The sequence below is a fragment of the Phyllobates terribilis genome, unplaced genomic scaffold (genome assembly GCF_046119375.1).
Source record: "Phyllobates terribilis strain yellow unplaced genomic scaffold, ASM4611937v1 Scaffold_5__5_contigs__length_657084704, whole genome shotgun sequence".
Classification (NCBI taxonomy): domain Eukaryota; kingdom Metazoa; phylum Chordata; class Amphibia; order Anura; family Dendrobatidae; genus Phyllobates; species Phyllobates terribilis.
Window position 1 is genome coordinate 327,880,362 of NW_027362765.1, and position 14,038 is coordinate 327,894,399.

Here is a 14,038-nt window from a genome sequence, read left to right on the forward strand (position 1 = left end):
TGATTCACTACTAAAATTTAAGAAGGGCATGGATGCCTTTCTTGAAAAGTATAATATTACAGGTTATATATACTAGATTCCTTGATAGGGTGTTGATCCAGGGAACTAGTCTGATTGCCGTATGTGGAGTCAGGAAAGAATTTTTTCCCCAATGTGTATCTTAGTTTTTGCCTTCCTCTGGATCAACATGTTAGGCTATGGGTTGAACTAGATGGACTTAGTCTTCCTTCAACCTTAAAAAACTATGGTACTAAAAAAAAAAAACTATGACTACTTTCCGTACCCACTGTATATCCTTTCCGTTTGTGGTGTAGCGGCATCTATTGGCTGTTTTACATTATTTTATTTTTTTTGGCCTAATAAATATTTTTTACCTTAAATTTAAGAAATATTTACTCATTTTATACTGCGTCTTCACGTATTGTTTTTCCTTTTTGTTGCCGAATCTTATGTAGCTTCAGTATTAGATGGTGCACTACATCATTTATAGATCGACACTGATTATACATTGTATACTTTTTGTACCCTGACCGATTGTTTCTATTGGTGTCTGTTCGGTTCACCAGTTTGTGGCATCAATGTCAGGACAAGGTATTTTGGTGCCCTAGGCAGATGAGGCCAATGGCAGCCTCCAAGCAAAAGAATGGGACAGAAACTAAGGGCCCCGTCACACTAAGCGATGCAGCAGCGATCCCGACAACGATACGACCTGTCAGGGATCGTTGCTGCATCGCTAATACATCGCTGGTGAGCTGTCAAACAGGCAGGCTCACCAGCGATCAGGGGAGCAGCGATATCGTGGAAAGAATCGTTCCACGATGTCCTGCTCCCGTTACCAGCCTGGTGCAAGCAGGAGCAGGCTGGTAACTATGGTAAACATCGGGTTACTAAGTGCGCGTGTGCCCCTAGTAACCCGCTGTTTACCATGGATACCACTCTGCTACGGTGCGCGGGAGCCTCCGCGCACCGTAGCAGAGTGGTATCCATGGTAAACAGCGGGTTTCTAAGTGCGCGCGTGCCCCTAGTAACCCGATGTTTACCATAGTTACCAGCCAGATCGTTGGTCCCGCTGGTCACACACAGCGATGTGTGCTGGCCAGCGGGAGGCCAACGACCAAAAAATGGTCCAGGACACTTTGCAGCGATCAGCGACCTCACAGCAGGGGCCTGATCGTTGCAAAGTGTCACACACAGCGACATCGCTGGTGAGGTCGCTGGTGAGTCACCAAAACCGTGACTCAGCAGCGATATCGCTATGTGAGACGGGGGCTTAAGGTAACGGGAACCCAAAGGTACCTCCCCTCCTGATGTATCAGGTAACAAGCTCTGAGGACCACTTCCACTTGAATTGTTTTTCACTATAGAATACCAGCAAAAGTAAAAAGAAGTGGTGTACTTTGAGGGTGAGGCTTAACAGGGGGTGCAATTTTACAACTAGATATAGGAATGTGCAGACCATTTAGACTAGAGGTCTCAAACACATGGCCTGTGGTCCGCATACAGCCCCTGAGGCTGCTCCATGCACCCCGCAGGCAACTTAGCTCCCCATGACTATGGCGGCCCTCCCCAGTGGCCGCTGATGTCAGCGCTTCATTTCAGCTAAATGTACGTCCATGGTCGCACATGCAATAGAAATGTTTTGCAGCAGAGAAACTAGCTCTCTGCACTGCAATACCAATACCAGCAACTGCCCAATCAGAGGTTGGTGACCAGGATGGTGACATTTGCTACATGAAAGTGACCAGCATGGGGACATTGCTACATGAAGGTGACCTGGTTGGGGACATTTGCTACAGGATGGGGACATTTGCTACAACAAGATGACCAGGATGGAGACATTGCTATACGAAGGTGAGCAACTGTAAAATTGTACTATAGCCCATACAATGAATAGCATTAATAAAAAAATAAAAGCGCAAAAATGATCAAAAAGTTGTATGAGAAAACAAATGCTATCACTGAAAATGTCATCTCATCCTGCAAAGAATGCGAACTGTCAAATAAATTTTTTTCTAGCCATGTTTGAGATGCTTGATTTAGACGATACCGAGGACAAATAGCGATATTCATCCCTGACATTCTATATTTTAAATGTCAGACCCAAGGAAGCTGAACTAAAATGGGGGCCGTTTGGTTTCAATAATGGAGTTATACAGCTTGTGACAAAACTGAAGGTGGGTGTTCCTGTACTGATTGTGGTTCTGGTGACATATTCATGTAGTGATGATGATTCTGGGGATGTAAAAATATCTTTCCATACTGTGTCTGTCCTAAATAAGCCTCCTATGGTATATGACCTCCACACTGCCTGCCCTTATGAGCTATAACCACCCCACTATCTACCATTATCAGCTAAAACTGCCACACTGTCCACCTTAATAATCACCCCGATGTCAGCTTTTATCAGGTATATCTGACACAACGTCAGTCCTTATCAGCTATAATCACAACCCGCCCACCCTTATGAACCATGGTCTATACCAGTGATGACGAACCTTTTTGAGACAGAGTGCCCAAACTGCAACCCAAAACCATACCTCCCAACTTTTGAAGAACAGAAAGAGGGACAGATCATGCGGCGCATGCAGCGCGCCGTGGCAAATTTTGGCCACGCCCCTGGCCACACACCAATTAGAGGGGCGCTGGTAACGAGGGGCATTCAGCAGACGGCCCTCATCCCCAATCCTGGTATGCATGGCCCCCTCAGACCCAATCCTGGTATGCATGGCCCCCTCAGACCCAATCCTGGTATGCATGGCGCCCTCAGACCCAATCCTGGTATGCATGGCCCCCTCAGACCTAATCCTAGTATGCATTGCCCCTCAGACCCAATCCTGGTATGCATGGTCCCTTCAGACCCAATCCTGGTATGCATGGCCCCCTCAGACCCAAAACTGGTATGCATGGCCCCCTCAGATCCAAAACTGGTATGCATGGTCCCCTCAGACTTAATCCTGGTATGCATGGCTCCCTCATCCCCATTCCTGGTATGCATGGCCCCCTAATCTCCATTCCTGGTATGCATGGCCCCCTCATCCCCATTCCTGGTATGCATGGCCCCCTCATCCCCATTCCTGGTATGCATGGTCCTCTCATCCCCATTTCTGGTATGCATGGTGTTAGAACTCTCCTGTTAGGTTTTTTCTAGTTTGCTAGTCACATGACCATTTTTGCCTATTTAATCCGGCTCCGCCCTCCTGGCCTTGCTGGACTTCATTGTAATTTCTACTCTTGAGATAGCTTGGTACTCTGTTACCTTTCTCTGTCAGTTTTGCTAGGTCTTTTGGGTCATTCTCCAAATTGGTATCGGCTGTGCCTGAGGAGGAGAGTTTTTCCGGTGATTTGGAGAGAGTTTGGACGGATGTGCGTGGTAATCTTCAGGAGGCTAACAAAAAATCTAAGAGGTACTTTGATAGGAAACGGCAAGAGGTTTTGTTTGCTGTTGGTGACATGGTTTGGTTGTCCTCTAAGAATCTGAGATTGAGGATTCCTTCTAAAAAATTGAGTCCCAAGTTTGTAGGGCCCTTTAAGGAGCTTCAGATAGTTAACCAATCTGCTGTTAGGTTGGAGGTTCCTACCTCCTGGAAGATTAATCCGGTATTTCATGTTTCCCTGTTGAAAAGAGCTGATGTGTTGGATGGTGACGCCTCTGCCACTGTTCCTCCGGTGGTGGAGGACGGGGAATATGAAATTTCCCGCATCCTAAATTCTAGACGGTATAGAGGGAGTTTGCAGTATCTCGTCGCTTGGAAGGGTTTCGGACCCGAGCATAACTCATGGGTGAGGGCGGATGATGTTTCTGCTTCCAGACTTGTCAGAGCGTTTCCCAAGAGGTTTCCTGATAAGCCCGGGCCTAGGGGATCCGGAGGATCCTCTTAGAAGAGGGGGTACTGTTAGAACTCTCCTGTTAGGTTTTTTCTAGTTTGCTGGTCACATGACCATTTTTGCCTATTTAATCCGGCTCCGCCCTCCTGGCCTTGCTGGACTTCATTGTAATTTCTACTCTTGAGCTAGCTTGGTACTCTGTTACCTTTCTCTGTCAGTTTTGCTAGGTCTTCGGATCTCTATGTTCTATTTTGTTTGTTTGTCCTATTTCTGCTACAATTTCTACTAGGAGGTGTCCATCTTTCTCCCAGTCCCTAGTTCTTGTAGGGATCCCTTCCCTCACATCTATAGGTCTTCGTTCAGACTAGCCGAGGACTTTAGCGGGTCTGATCGCAGGATCAGGTTCCCCGTTACATCGTAGGGATCCAGCTTAGTTCTATTGTAGGGACAGATCTCCTGTCTTTCCTTAGTGCTTGTAGCAGATCATAACACATGGCCCCCTCATCCCCATTACTGGTATGCATGGCCCCCTCAGACCCAATCCTGGTATGCATGGTCCCCTCAGACCCAATCTTGGTATGCATGGCCCCCCATCACTGCACACACATGAAAAAAATAAACAACTCTACTCACCTTCCTCCCCTCTGCTCACGTGCTACATCCTGTCTGTCAGTAGCTGATTTCAGCATCTGAGCAATGCATGACATCACTGCCATGCGCTCTCAGATGCCAAGGTGAGCTGCAGTGAGCTGTGCCCACTGCTCCACTGCCGCAACCCTCCACCAACCTCCTCAACCGGGAGAAAAGCTGAGCCATGACGGGAAGCGGGACTGAGCCATCAAAGCGGGACAGTCCTGCCGAAAACGGGACGGATGGGAGCTATGCCACAACCCACCCATGTATTGCAAAGTGCCAACATGGCAATTTAACCAGAATAAAAAAAAACAACTCATACAGAGAGCAGACGGGGGCAACAAAGTGCAGCCACAGAAAGGAGCAGGGGTACCAGACTGCAGATTTAAAGGAATATGCTCTCCCATCCTGGAATATATGTTCCCCAACCTGGTATATATGCTCCCCCCATCCTGGCATATTCTCCTCCATCCTGGCATATGCCCCCCATCCTTGTATATGCTCCTACCATCCTTGTATATGCTCTTCCCACCCTTGTATATGCTCCTCCCATCCTTGTATATGCTCCTCCCATTCTTGTATATGATCCTCCCATTTTTTGTATATGATCCTCCCATTTTTTGTATATGATCCTCCCATTCTTGTATATACCCCTCCCATTTTTGGATCTGCTCCTCCTATTATTGTATATGCCCCTCCCATTTAAATATATGCTCCACCCATCTTTGTATAAGCTCTTTCCACCCTTGTATATGCTCCTCCCATCTTTGTATATGCTCCTCCCATCTTTGTATATGCTCCTCCCATCTTTGTATATGCTCCTCCCATCTTTGTATATGCTCCTCCCATCTTTGTATATGCTCCTCCCATCTTTGTATATGCCCCTCCCATCTTTGTATATGCCCCTCCCATCTTTGTATATGCCCCTCCCATCTTTGTATATGTTCCTCCCATCTTTGTATATGCTCCTCCCATCTTTGTATATGCTCCTCCCATCTTTGTATATGCTCCTCCCATCTTTGTATATGCTCCTCCCATCTTTGTATATGCTCCTCCCATCTTTGTATATGCTCCTCCCATCTTTGTATATGTTCCTCCTATCTTTGTATATGCTCCTCCCATCTTTGTATATGTTCCTCCCATCTTTGTATATGTTCCTCCCATCTTTGTATATGCTCCTCCCATCTTTGTATATGTTCCTCCCATCTTTGTATATGCTCCTCCCATCTTTGTATATGTTCCTCCCATCTTTCTATATGCTCCTCCCATCTTTGTATATGTTCCTCCCATCTTTGTATATGCTCCTCCCATCTTTGTATATGCTCCTCCCATCTTTGTATATGCTCCTCCCATCTTTGTATATGTTCCTCCCATCTTTGTATATGCTCCTCCCATCTTTGTATATGCTCCTCCCATCTTTGTATATGCTCCTCCCATCTTTGTATATGTTCCTCCCATCTTTGTATATGTTCCTCCCATCTTTGTATATGCTCCTCCCATCTTTGTATATGCTCCTCCCATCTTTGTATATGCTCCTCCCATCTTTGTATATGTTCCTCCCATCTTTGTATATGTTCCTCCCATCTTTGTATATGCTCCTCCCATCTTTGTATATGTTCCTCCCATCTTTGTATATGTTCCTCCCATCTTTGTATATGCTCCTCCCATCCTTCTGGCGTCACTGTTGTTGAATACATGTAAAGAAGAAAAAAAAAGACTCCTACTCATGTTCCCCAGCCGCACGTCGTCCTGTTCTGAAGCCAGCTGCTGACTTCAGCGTCCAAACCACTGCGGCGTATGACGTCACTGTCATGTGCCCCCAGTCACGTGCATGCCAACGTCAGCTGCCGCCCTGTGATTTGCCGGCAGCGTGTATTGCGGCTCATGGACCTGGCAAGTTCGTGCGATGTAATACATTTCTGCTGGATGTGGGTGGGCGTTGGCGGGCCCCCGCACACTTACTGGCTGAAGCGATAGCGCGCATGCCCGCAGGGAGGGCTCTGTGTGCTCCCTCTGGCACGTGTGCCATAGGTTTGCCACCGCTGGTCTATACCATGGCAGTCCCCTTTCCACTGTTGCGCTCTCTATATCTCCACACTATCCCACCACGATGCTAATCCCTCTCCATACTGTGCCCCCATTTCACACTTACCCCTCTCCATAGCCAGTATAATGTCCCCCACATGATATGATCCCCAGAGCCCTTAGTATATCATCCACAGCCCCCCATTCAGTGGCCAAATAATATAAGAAAAATAAAGAAGGAACTCGCCTAATCCACGCAGCCTGCTCTTGTATCTTGATTAGCAGTGGGCACTGGGCGACGCTAGGCAGCGATGTCATCGCACCGTGGTTCCCTGCATGGTGGCGCCGCTGTCCTCCACAGGATTCCGGCCGGCAGTGACCTGTGTCCTGCTGGAGATCCCGGCGGAGCTGGGCGCTGATTAGCACTGTCCCGACGCTCCTGACTCACTGACACTGCTCACCGGTGCCTGCACCCCGGCCATCTGTGTGCTGAATGCCAGCGGCTGGAGGAAGGGCGACGTGACCGCTGGCACAACAATGTCAGGGATTCTTGTTTTTGAGCTGTGTCCCAGGGGAGGCAAGGGGTAGCGCTCTAGGCAGTTGCTTACTCCATCTACCCATCACCCTGGCCCTGGGTGGCAATGTTGTAAGGAATCAGATCACATTGGATATAGTTGATGATGTTCTGTTGAACAGTAGGTGGCAGTGTTGGGTAGAATACATTAGCTATAACTGCTGATGTTCTGCTTACCAGTAGGTGGCAGTGCCGGGTAGAATACATTAGCTATAACTGCTGATGTTCTGCTTACCAGTAGGTGGCAGTGCCGGGTAGAATACATTAGCTATAACTGCTGATGTTCTGCTTACCAGTAGGTGGCAGTGCCGGGTAGAATACATTAGCTATAACTGCTGATGTTCTGCTTACCAGTAGGTGGCAGTGCCGGGTAGAATACATTAGCTATAACTGCTGATGTTCTGCTTACCAGTAGGTGGCAGCGTTGCGTAGAATACATTTGGATAATTGCTGATGCTCTGTTCACCAGCAGGTGGCAGCGTTGTGCACATGGATGTGGTGACCTTGATCAGTGACGACACATCCTGGAGAAGATGGCGCTGTGCTTGTGAATAGAGCAGCGCTTCCTCAGCTCACTGACCGAGTATGGCGCTGTCTCTCTGGAGCCGGATGGCCGGGCACTGTCGCCTCCTGTTGACAGGTGAGTATCGCCGGTACATGTATTTTCAGCCTTGTATACGCGGCTGCCGGTAAAGCTGTGTTGTCACTAGAGGCCTAGCTGTGCCGTGCTGCGTGTCTCCAGAGCGCTGCACGAGCTGCTCGGCGGCCATCTTCTCAGAGACAGCTATAAGGTCCGTATAGCGGAGCTCTGACATTGGCTTCTGTGTATGGACGCCTCATGGTGTGGCATGTGTTCTCCTGCGGCAGTGTTCTTACTACCTTGGCTCTATAATAATGTTAGTAGTACATTGTATGAATGGTTATGGGGCATTTTACATCTCTGGTATAACTGAATAAGGCTGTGAGTAATGGGGTGCAGTGTGTTCCATACAGGGTCAGACTAGGTAATGAATGCCGCATGCGGGCGTACCTGCATACACACTGCCTGCGCTTTTAAAGGGTCCGTGCCCTTAAAGCCTTAGGGTTTTTCCCCCTTCTCTTCTGCCCTCTCCTCTGCAGCAGTGAGTGGGGCCCACCGGGGAAATCCTCAGTACCCCGCCAGCCCAGTCCGACCCTGGTTCCATAGATTGTCAGTAGCTCACAGGGTATTGGCAAGTGAATGAGGGTATGAAAGCTGACAAACTCCGCGCCCCTTCTGTGCCAAAGATGTCCAGGATAATATAGTGCGGGGCACCGGCGGGCGCTTCTAAATAGCCCCGCACAATTACAGTGAGGAAGCTATGCACCTGGGCATATGACGGGTCACTCAGCCGGTTGTGGGCACCGTCTTGTCTCTATAGCTCATCTCCCTGATCACAGCAGCTCTGGCCGTGGGTTCCTGCTATTGTGGAGTTCGGGCGTAAATACAGTGCTATATCCCTATTTGTGATTCTGTCACAAGCGCTCGTGCAGCCCAGATCTGAGACTAATCTTAAACCAGACACTGGTGACCTGACCTGAAGCTTTTTCTTTCAATATTCAATGAGGTTCTGCAGCAGGTCAGGTGTGTGATAAACATATGTTAGCTTAGAGCCTCATACCAACTGTATGATCTTAGTAATTTAGTAGTAGGTCCTCTTCATTTTGCGTTGGAGGCTCCATCAGATAAGCACTAACATCAGTATCTGTGGTATGGCAGAGTAGCCCAAGTGTGGAGAAGAAGGCCTAACGTGACAGCCATAAGTACAGGTATTATGTAATACAGGGTTGGCCAACATCGTCCACATCAGCAGCTCTACACGGGACATGGGCAGAGTTTGTTTCGGTGCCCCTAACCCTTTAATGTGCTCTTAGTCACGGGCCCCCCATTTAGTGGTACTGATAACACATTTCTATGGCCGACTAGTGGTTTGTACCATGTCTGTATCTTTTGTGCTGCACTAATGGATACCGTGTTGTTTCCTTCTCCCTCTACAGGTTGTGTGTCGAGCCCATGTAAGACTGGTACGGCTGGAATCCGCTCCTATGAGCCTCCCCCAGATTTTAGCAGTGAGTAGAGTGTTATAAAGACCATTTGAAGCTGAGCCCGCTCTATACATGGCAGGTGCCAGCTGTGTTATACAGCAGTGACCAGGACCTATTGATTGAAGGTAAAGGTGCAAAGCCTGAGCCTGCACTACTGAGAACGTGATCTGATCTGATTCCTGTCTGGAGCGGTGTTGTCAGGGTCCCTGTGGGGAGTAGTCGCTGTCTATATAAATACTCACATGTAATCATTCACCCACTTGCTTGTTTCTATCTTCTCAGGCATCAGTATGAAGGAACGACCAAAACTTCGCTTTATGAATAAAGCCCCAGATGTCGTTAAAGTCGTGAAGGTTCCAAGGAGTTTAAAGGACATTCGTGGTCCAGCCTTGCTGGGGAGGGAGTTCAAGGAAGGGCAGTATGGCATTTTGGTGAGAAAATCCTATGTGTATCCCAAAGTAATAAATAATCCTACTCTATGACCAGGTCTTTATATATTGGTAACATCAATTACTGCTTTGCCCTGTGTTCCTTGTATGGTGGGATTTGGGCATGTTATAGTATGGTGTAGTTGTATTCTTCAGGTAGTACTATGTCTGCTTCTCAATTCTGTAAAATGTTAGATCTCCATTACATGTTTTTTGAGCGGTTTATGGAGGATCATGTGACCAGATCTGTCCATCAGCCGCCTCCTACTCTTGTTCATGAGATCCTAATTGAAAAGCAGTGTGTATTTCATAGTATGTGCTGGTAGTTGATACGGAATATGAGCAAGTGTCAGAGAGGTATGGAGGGCCCTGGATGCTGTGCCCCTGAAAAGTCTAAGACCAGCCCAGTGGGCTCTTCTGAGTTGCCACACAATACAGGCCACAAGCAGTTTGGGAAGAACCTATACACCAGGACCGGATTTTGGGTTCTTAAACCGGTTGGGGGCAACATGACACCTTGTTGTCTTGCCTGCATAGCCTCTTACCCTCACTACATCAGTGGGTTCCTGATGGTGCAAATTAGAGGCTTCAGTGTAATGATACCCTATAATATTGTGAATACCACCTAACCCTGATATAAAAATAGTAAACTTTAAATCTGCTGTGGCTGGTTTTAACCCCTTAACTACCACCGATACGCATTAAAATGGCAGCTACCAAGGGGCCTTATTCCCACATTGCCGTTTTAAAACGGCGATCGGGAATAAAGGTTGGGCTTGGCGTTTTTTCAAAAGTTAAAAAATAAAAATGATAACCAGTGTTGAGCGCAAGTGCTCGCCACTCGAGTTTGCATTGGGTGCTCGGGTATGCACTGAGTATCGCGGGTGTTCAAGTGACATGTTCGAGTCCCCGTCTGACATGTTTTGCGGCTGTTAGACACCCAAAAAAACATGCTTGGATTGCCTGTGTATGGTAGGCAATTCTCGCATGTTTTTTTTTTTTGTTGTCTAACAGCCGCGAAACATGTGGGACGGGGACTTGAACATATCACTTGAACACCCGCGATACTTAGTGCATACCCGAGCACCCGGTGCAAACTCAAGTAGAGAGCACTTGCGCTGAACATGATGACGTATTCAATATGACGACCTAATGTTACCAAATTCTATGTAGTACTTTTGGGTTCAAAATCCTTACTATACCTCTAGATAAAATTCTTGAGGGATGTAGTTTCCAAAATGGGGTAATTTGGGGGGTGTCTATTTCAACCAATTTGTGTTCCACAATTCAAATATTGATCTTTCCGTTCCGAGCCCGGCCTTTTGTCCAAACCGAAGCTTTTGACTACATGTGGGAAATCGCTGCGCTCGTAATAATGTACCTGTGGGTGCAAAAATGTTCACTGTACCGCTGAATAAAGTCCTTGAGAGGTGTAGTTTCCAAATTGGGGTAACTTGTGGGGGTTTTCCAATCTTTAGGTGCATCAGGGGCTCCCCGAACGCGACATGGCATCCGCTCTCAATTCCAGACAATTTTGTCAAACTATGCTCCTTCCCTTCCGAACCGTGTCGTGCGCCCAAACATTAGTTTTCCCCCACATATGTGGTACCGACATACTCAGGAAAAATTGCACAACAAATTTTGGGGTCCATTTTCTCTCCTTACCCTTGTGGGAAAAAAAAAATTGGGGTCTAAAGTAAAAAGGTTAAATGTTAATTTTTTCCTTCCACATTGCTTCAGTTCCTGTGAAGCACCTGAAGGGTTAATAAACTTCTTGAATGTGGTTTTGAGCACCTTGAGGGGTGCAGTTTTTAGAATGGTGTCCCCTAAAAAAAAAAAAAAAAGTTTTGTAAATTCTGTTGGAAAAATGAGACATTGCTTGTTCAACTTTTAACCCTTATAGCCTCCTAACAAAATAATTTTTAAAAAAAAAAAACTGCGCTGATGTAAAGTAGATGTGATAAATGTTAACTATTTTGTGACTTAAAAGTTTGCCAAATTTCCGGGGGGTTTTTTTGTTTTTTTTTACACAAATAAACTCAAGTAGTGATGAGCAAACGTGCTCGGATAGGGGGTCCCAAGCATGCTTATCCGAATATCTTCGGCATGCTCGTATATTATGTTCCGAGTCCCTGTGTCTGCATGATTTGCGGCTGTTAGGATTTGTGTTGCAGTTTTCTTGCTTTTTTTTTTTTGTGTGTTTTTTTTTTTCAGTCCTTTTGTCTCTGTTATGCATGTACATAAAGTTCAGTGGAAAAAAAATCTCATTCTGGTTTAGGTATAAAAAACGCTGAAAACTTGACACCTGCGTTTTTGGTGCGGTTTTTTTTTCAGCGTTATTTTCACCACCCATTACTTCCAAAGGGGGAAAAAATGCTGAAAAAAGTGACATGCTCTGTTTTGCAAAAAAAAAAAAAAATGCAAAGCACAAACTCCTGAACAAAAAAAAAAACAAAAAAAAAAAACGTGTGCATAAGATTTCTGGAATCTCATAGACTTTGCTGGTACTGCAAAATGCAGCTGAAAATTTGCATAAAAAATGCTGAAAAAAAACATGATGTGTGAACATGGCCTTAGACAGCCTCAACACATGTGAGGATTCCCTAACAAACAGGCAATCTCTGCATGTGTGGAGGCTGTCTAACAGCCGCAAATCATGCAGAAGCAGAGACTCGAACATAATACACGAGCACGCCGAAGATATTCAGAAAGCACCCGAGCGTGCTCTGTTAACCCCTTATCTGAGCACGTTCACTCATCACTACACGCAAGTCATAATAGTGGTAAAAGTTGTTCAATATGAAGTACAATATGTTATGAAAAAAAGTCTCAATCAGGGGGATGCGTTGAAGCGTTCGAGTTATTACCTCATAGACTGACACTGGTCAGAATTGTAAAAATTGGCCTGGTCATTAAGGTCAAAATTGGCTCTGTCACGAAGGGGTTAAAACAGGTTTTTAGTGTTTTGTACTAAAACTATAAATAATAGCTGTTTGATGTGGTTCTGATGACATCATTGCTTTGTACGACTCTATTGTCTTCTGATGACATCATTGCTTTGTACGACTCTATTGTCTTCTGATGACATCATTGCTTTGTACGACTGTTGTGTTCTGATGACATCATTGCTTTGTACGACTCTATTGTGTTCTGATGACATCATTGCTTTGTACGACTCTATTGTGTTCTGATGACCTCATAGCTTTGTACGACTCTATTGTGTTCTGATGACATCATTGCTTTGTACGACTGTATTGTGAACCTTAAAGCTACTATGGTAGGTCTTTACGGCGACCTCTGGACCTGTACTCTCTGCTACACTGGATACTTATTTTTAACAATTGTGTGTTTGTTGTGGTCTGTTTTTTCTTACAGGCTTTGGGAGGTGGATACTTACATTGGGGTCATTTTGAAATGATGCGTTTGACTTTAAATCGTAAATTTGACCCCCGCACAACTTTCAGCAACTGGTTGATAGAAGCTCCTCACAAACCCATCACACGCAAAGGACTTGGGCAACGCATGGGGGGTGGAAAAGGTGCAGTGGACCATTATGTCACCCCCGTGAAGGCAGAGCAGCTCATTGTGGAGGTGGGAGGAGGCGTTGAATTTGCTGAGGTCTTGCCTGTACTAACGCAAGTAGCCAAGAAGCTTCCATTTCCCGCAAAGGCAGTGAGCCGAGAAACCTTGAAGCAGCTGCAGGAAGAACTGGCGGAGCGGCAGAGAAACAACCAGAACCCATGGACTTTTGAGCGCCTGGTGACTCGTAACATGATGGGCTGTCGGAAATATCTTAGTCCATATGACCTGCATTACAAGGGCAGATATTGGGGCAAGCGCTTGCTGAAGGACCGTGTGTAGGGGATGGTTCACATACCAGTTCTTTGGGCCACAGCATTTTTATTGTTTGTAAGAAATTTTACAAGCAAGAATGAAAAGCTGCCTAAAACCCTGCCATAGTTTCTTCCAACACCCTGTTCTGTGTCTGTTAAGTGTAAGGTGAAATTCGTCTCAGAATTGTAAAACATGTTATCATGCCATCTTATCACCCTAAACTCCTAAAATAAATTTCTCTCCAACATCCAGTGGTGCCTGCTCTAATGAACTGGATATTACTGACATGTTTAACGCATTGTATACACCGCATGGCCAGGGGAGGGGTGATTTATTAATATACAATACTGTGGAAAAATACTGCAAAGGAAGAATGCTTTAAAAAATGTTTTAATGGTTTGGATTTATCAGTTAACATAATACAAAGTGAATGAACAAAAGAGAAATCTAAATCACATCAATATTAGGTTACTGCCCTTTGCCCTCAACGGCATCAATTCTTGTAAATCCACTTGCACAAAGTCAGGGATTTCATAGAGCTATAGTCAGGCGTGTGAGCACCGCTTATAGCAAACTGGTGATAATAAACATTATTTTCATATGTAGATTGAAACTTGGTTATGAACTGGAACAGAAACCACTGTGTAGGAAGGCT

The 14,038-nt window shown here is 45.9% G+C and overlaps 1 protein-coding gene across 2 annotated transcripts; it reads left to right on the top strand.

Moving 5' to 3' along the window:
* Positions 1–7,527: 7,527 nt before the first annotated feature.
* On the top strand, positions 7,528–13,634 carry MRPL16 (mitochondrial ribosomal protein L16). Of its 2 annotated transcripts, none has more exons than XM_073684593.1 (4): positions 7,528–7,697; positions 9,074–9,145; positions 9,404–9,552; positions 12,925–13,634. In XM_073684593.1, the coding sequence occupies exons 1-4, from the start codon at positions 7,643–7,645 to the stop codon at positions 13,408–13,410; spliced, it is 762 nt and encodes a 253-aa protein (XP_073540694.1). In that variant the 5' UTR covers positions 7,528–7,642; the 3' UTR covers positions 13,411–13,634. The 2 variants fall into 2 exon arrangements, with proteins under 2 accessions (XP_073540694.1, XP_073540695.1); XM_073684594.1 differs by lacking the exon at positions 7,528–7,697 and adding an exon at positions 7,832–7,953.
* The last annotated feature ends 404 nt before the right edge of the window (positions 13,635–14,038 follow it).

Bases quoted from the DNA above. Each gene is read 5' to 3' on its own strand.
- MRPL16 (XM_073684593.1), top strand. From the start codon at position 7,643: ATGGCGCTGTCTCTCTGGAGCCGGATGGCCGGGCACTGTCGCCTCCTG. The intron at 7,698-9,073 runs GTGAGTATCGCC...CTCCCTCTACAG, and splicing joins CTGTCGCCTCCTGTTGACAG to GTTGTGTGTCGAGCCCATGT. The intron at 9,553-12,924 runs GTGAGAAAATCC...TTTTTCTTACAG, and splicing joins AAGGGCAGTATGGCATTTTG to GCTTTGGGAGGTGGATACTT.